The sequence below is a fragment of the Chrysochloris asiatica genome, unplaced genomic scaffold, assembly GCF_000296735.1.
Source record: "Chrysochloris asiatica unplaced genomic scaffold, ChrAsi1.0 scaffold00136, whole genome shotgun sequence".
Lineage (NCBI taxonomy): Eukaryota > Metazoa > Chordata > Mammalia > Afrosoricida > Chrysochloridae > Chrysochloris > Chrysochloris asiatica.
Window position 1 is genome coordinate 3,100,366 of NW_006408654.1, and position 6,000 is coordinate 3,106,365.

At 38.9% G+C, this 6,000-nt stretch overlaps 1 protein-coding gene across 1 annotated transcript in view; it reads left to right on the forward strand.

Annotated features, from left to right (window-relative positions):
• TRPC1 (transient receptor potential cation channel, subfamily C, member 1) overlaps positions 1-6,000 on the forward strand; it is a 112,851-nt gene that overhangs the window by 25,231 nt on the left and 81,620 nt on the right. The window contains exons 5-6 of the mRNA XM_006869858.1: positions 320-331; positions 5,232-5,264. Coding sequence (XP_006869920.1) covers positions 320-331; positions 5,232-5,264 — 45 coding nt within the window. The remainder of the gene's footprint in view (positions 1-319; positions 332-5,231; positions 5,265-6,000) is intronic.

The window sequence follows — 6,000 nt, forward strand, 5'->3', positions numbered from 1 at the left end:
CTTAGTTTAATTGCAGACTTTAAGGATGGCCAAGGACCACAATCTCAGGTTCCTCTAGTCTCTTTCTGACCAGTAAGTTCAGTCTTTAAGAAATTTTTTTTGTAATTTTGAGTTTTGTTCCATATCTTTTGCTATGCTGTTTGGGACCATCTATGCTCTGGAATCGACTCAACAGCAGTAATCAACAACAACAGCATCAACAGTGTGATCCCTCCACCACTTGTCAGTTTGTTGCACTGTGGTGGCTTGTGTGTTGCTTGATGCTGGAAGTTATGCCACAGGTATTTTGAATGCCAACAGGGCCACCTATGGTAGACAGGTTTCAGCTGAGGTTCCAGACTAACACAAACTCAGAAGGAGGAGAGACGGACTATTTCCTAATGTTTAGCTACTGAAAGCCTTGAATAGCAGTGGAACATTGTCAGCTAGCACCAGAATATTGAATATTGAAACATGATAAATAGCACCAGAATATTGTCAGATACAGTGCCAGAAGATGAATCCTTCAGGTTGGAAGGCATTCAAAAAAACAACTAGGGAAGAATTGCCTCCTCAAAGTAGAGCTGACCATGATGACGCATAGAGCTTTTGGGACATTCATTTGCTGATGGGGGAACAACTCAAAATGAGGCAAAACAGATGGAAATATCCATTAATAATTGGAACATGGAATGTATGAAGTATAAATTTAGGAACATGAGAATTTATAAATTTAGGAACAATGAAAAGGAAAACAAATATTGATATCCTAGGCATTAGTGAGCTGAAATAGACTGGTATTGACCATTTTGAATCTGACAATCACATGGTTTACTATGCCAGGAATGACAAATTGAAGAGGAATGGCATATTCAACAGTAAAGAGGACATTTTAAGATCTATCTTGAAGTTTAATGCTGTCTGTGATAGTATAATATCGATATACCTACAAAGAAGACCAATTAATACCACTATTATCCAAATTTATGCACCAACCACTGAAATCAGTGGTTTAGTGATGAATTCTGCCAACTTCTTCAGTCTGAAGTTGATCAAACATGCAATCAAGATGTTTACTGGAGATTGGAATGCAAAGGTTGGAAACAATGAGAAAAGATCAGTAGTTGGAAAATATGGTCTTGGTGATAAAATTGAATTTCAGTACAAACTGAAAAATTTCAAAAACTGATACAGCCCTGGAGGCACTCACTATGCCAAGAAATTTGGAAGATAGCTGCCTGGTCTACTGATTGGAGGAGATCTATATTTGTGTCCATTCCAAAGAGAGGTGACCCAAAGGAATGTGGAAACATCAGACAATATCATTAATATCATATGCAAGTAAAATTTGCTAATGATGATTCAAAAACATCTGCAACAATACATTGACAGGGAACTGCCAGAGGCCCAAGCTGGATTCAGACAAGGACGTGGGACATCAGATGGATCTTGGCTGAATGCAGAGAATACCAGGAAGATGTTTACCTGTACTTTATTGACTTTACAGAGGCTTTTGATGGTGTGGATCATGACAAGCTATAGACAGCACTGCAGATAATGAGTATTCTGGAATATTGTACTGATGAGGAACCTGCAAATAGACCAACAAGTAGTTAGTTGTCCAAACAGAACAAGGAAATATTGAGCGGTTTAAAATCAGGAAAGGTGTGTGCCAGGTGTGCATTCTTTGACTATACTTAATCTGTATGCTTAGCAAATAATCCTAGGAACTGGATTATATAAAGAAGAACATGATATTAGGATTAGAGGAATACTGATTAACAACTTGCTGTATGCAGATGATATATACATTGCTTCCCGAAAGGGAAGAGGACATAAAATACTTACTGATGAAGATCAAAGACCAGAGCCTTCTGTATGGGTTGCACCTCAATGTAAAGAAAATAAAAATCCTCTCCACTGGAGCAATCAATAATTTTATGATTAATAGAGAAAACATTGAAGTTGTCAAATACTTCATTTTGCTTGAATCCACTATCAACACTTATGGAAACAGCAGTCAAGAAATCAAACAACGTATTGCAATAGGCAAATTTGCTGCACAAGACCCCTTTAAAATGTTGAATAGCAAAGATATGTTTGAGGCCTAAAGTATGCCTAACCCAAGCCATGGTATTTTCGGTTGCTGTATATGCATGTGAAAGTTGGATAGTGAATAAGGAAGGCTGTAGAAGAATTGATGCATTAGAGTTATGGTATTGGAGAAGAATATTAAACTGTAGGCTGCAAAAAGAACAAACAAATCTGTGTTGGACGAAGTACAACCAGAATGGCCCTTAGGAGTCAAGATGACGAGACTTTGTCTCCCATACTTCAGATATATTATCAGGAGGGACCAGTTCCTGGAGAAGGATATCATGCTTGGTAAAGTTGGAGGGTCAGCAAAAAACAAACAAACTCCCAGTTAGATGGATTGGCACTGAAGCAACAAATGTGAGGATGGTGCAGGACTGAGCAGTATTTGGTTTTGTTGTACATAGGGTCCCCATGTGTAGAACCAACTCAACAGCACCTAACAACTATGTGATCTCTTTTAGAGCAGTTGGGAGTCTAGTTCTTCTGGTCATAGAGTTGTGGAGACTGATGTTCATGTGGTCCGTTGGTCTATTGGACTGATTGATTCCAGCATCTTTAATTCTCATCACTCGTCTCTCTTCTGCACATGGAGAGACCAATAGTTGTACCTTAGATAGCCACTTAGGAGCTTTTAAGACAGTTAGAACTCACCAATGGAGGATGCAAAACACTGTCTTTGTGAACTATGTTATGCCACGGTGTCTGCCAGGGTGACTTACGACAAATTTGTAGCCTCTTTGCATTATACATGAGTTCTGCATTTTTTTTTTTTCTAGAAATCTTACTAAAATCTAAATAAGAAAAAGTTTTAAGTCATAAGTAAGTTTTATCTCATACTCACTACTGGGAGGGACTATTTGCTTTTTAGAAGCAAAATTTATTAATATAAGAGTTTTCAAGTAGTAGAAGGGTTTGAGATACAACTGTCTACCTTATTTACAAGGAAATAAAAATTTTCTATGTAACTAAACATTTGACCTATTACTCTTTTCAGTTTCTTTCTCATACAATAGTCAAATCTTTATTTCTTTGCCCCATTCATCCCTCTCGATCCTGCCCCTTAAATAGTCTCATCCTTTTAGAACTGATAAGTAATAGACCAAGATACTACCCTATCTTGTTCAAGTTGAGCAAAATTGCAAATTTGAACATGTTGCATTAGGGGTATAGTTCTGGAATATAATTGAAAATATAATTTTCAGCATAGACTTAGATACATATGTTGTTGTTGTTATGTGCCGTGGAGTTGGTTCCGACTCATAGCGACCCTGTATGGGGTTTCGAGGCTGTAAATCTTTATGGGAGCAGAAAGCCTCATCTTTCTCCCGTGAAACAGCTGGTAGTTTCGAACTGCTGACCTTGCGGTTCACAGCCCGATTCGTAAACACATACATATATATATATGGTAATTTAATATAGTTGAAATAATATCAACTGTAATAATAGCATTTTCTATGGAAAATAGATTCTGGAAGTCCCAGGCAACCCACTAACAAATTGTTCTCAAGGTTAAGATTTATTGTACAGTATTTTATCAGGAGGGTCCAGAAGGACATATGCTTAGTAAAGGGAAGGGTCAGTAAAAAAGAGTAAAGCCCCAATGAAACCAATTGGCATAATGGCAGCAGCAATGGGCTCAAGCATAACAACAGTTGTGAGGATGGCTCAGGACCTGGCAGTGTTGTTTTGTTCTGTTGTGCTTAGAGTCACACTTACTCAATGATATCTAACAACAATATGAAATTAGCTTTGGAGATACAAACCATTCACCTTCACATTTTCCTCACCTTAAGGACAGATTTTTGGTTGATTGACAGATAGTTACATGGCTATAAATTGGGAGAGTCACATGTGAATCAGTTTAATGTTTATTTGCATAAGTTGAATTAGAAAAAAAAATTTCAAGTCTTTATTTTACAAAGAGATTTATGCTTCTCTTTGATAAGATCTAGTTAATAGTTATGGAGTCCTGGTGTGGAGCTGTAGGATCAGCACTGGACTGCTATCTACAAAGTTAGCAGTTCAAGCCTACCAGCCCTTGAAACTCTAAAAAGGGTCTCTGAGTCAGAAGTGACTTGATGGCACACATTCACAGCTACAGTTGATAGCTATGACTATGGCACTTAACCTTTTCATTCTTAAAATGACTCATCTGTAAACTGACAAGTAGAGATGATATGATCTTTAAGACTTCTTCCAGTTTTAAAATTTATTAATATTAAATGTGAATATTTTTAAAATAGCATGCTTGTTACATGTATGTTCTTTGAAGTACTTGGGATGAGGACTGGAATTGGAAAAAGCACATAACCTAGTTTGGTTTGAAGTGGAAGAAAAAGCTTTAATCTGAAAGAGGAGCTATGCCCTGAGCTGCAAGGAGCCTTGGTGGATGAGTGCTGGACTGCTAACCCCAAGGTTGTTGGCTCAAACCCACCAGCAGCTACATGGGAAAAAGATTAGGTGGTTTGCTCTCTTAAAGATTTACAGTCTTGGAAACTGCATAAGAGGTCACTGTGAGTCAGAATCGACTCAGTGGCGGTGGGCTGTTTTTTGTTTTTTTTTAATAGCCGGAGCTAGATCTTGAAGTATGAGTAAGAATAAAAAGGTGAAAGTTGTTAGACAGGAAGTACAGCATGTGATTATAGTTCGTTTGTTAGATGCTGTAAATAATTTGGTACATATGTGTACCGAACTATTTACAGCATCTAACAACTATTTTGTAAGTTTGTCACTGATTCTTGAGGAAAAAGTTAACAGCAAATGGGAAAGGACTACGACTAAAGTCCTTTTTGGAGTCCTGGTGTGGTACTGTGGTTTAATGCACTGGACTGCAAAGTAATTTGAACCACAAGGTCAGCGGTTCAAGCTCACCAGCCACTCCTCGGAAACCCTATACAGGGTCACTATGGGATGGAACTGACTCGATGGCACTTAACCACACAACAAAAGTCGTTTTCAGAGATTGGTAGGTTGCAACTGAAATAAAAAAGGTGACTAACAAACTGAGTAGCCCTTGTACTCCTTCTGTGTCTCCAGGAGGTCATGAGAGCTATCTGTTTGAAACCCCCATTCCTCCCATGCAAGTGACGACCATGAGGTTTCACAGGAGAAAAGGGAAGCTTATCAGACAGTTTTGTTTAAGGAAAAGAGGTGAGCATTTACAGGCTGTTGGGTGCCCAACTTATTCTGTAGAAAAACTACAGCTTTTATATGGTTTTTACTTCTATACATTTGGTGCTTATCTTCTATTAGATTTAAATATCATGACAGTAGTACAAATGGTAAAATCAACAATTTAGAAATTGAAATTGGGGATAGTATGGTGTTTGAAAGAATAAATGTATGTTGCTGTTTTAAAACAAAACAAAAAGATCAGAAGTTCAAAATTGCTGACCTAAGAGCATCCAGCCTTAAGTTAGCACCATTATTCCTCAGAGCAGTGTCAGTCCGTGGTCTGGATGGCTCCACGTGGTTTTCTCATGGCCTGCTCTCCCACACGCAGTGACCATTGTGGCAAAACATAGGAGCTGCCAGCTCTGAGCTTCAGGAAGCTCCGGGGCCAAGTTCTCTCATTCTGCTACTGCCAGAAAGCCTGTCCCTGGTACTGTCATAACTTATATCCCTTCCCTTCATCCCTAGGGCCATTGAGGTCATTCATAGGTAAACAGAAACCAAGCACTAGGAAGGTGCAAGACAACCTCCCAGCACCCACTCTGTGCCCCCCTGTGGCCTTGGCCATGTGCTCTGGCCTTATGTTTCTTTCTACCCCGTCAAGGCCCCAGAGCCCAGGGAGAGAGCACCTGGGACTGGCTCGTGCCATGGCTTTGGCCCCATAGTTTTGCATCTGCCCTCTCCTTCTGCATTAGAATCTCCATCTCATCTGGAAAAATACTTAAAGTGTTGTTTATAAAAAAAAATATCTAT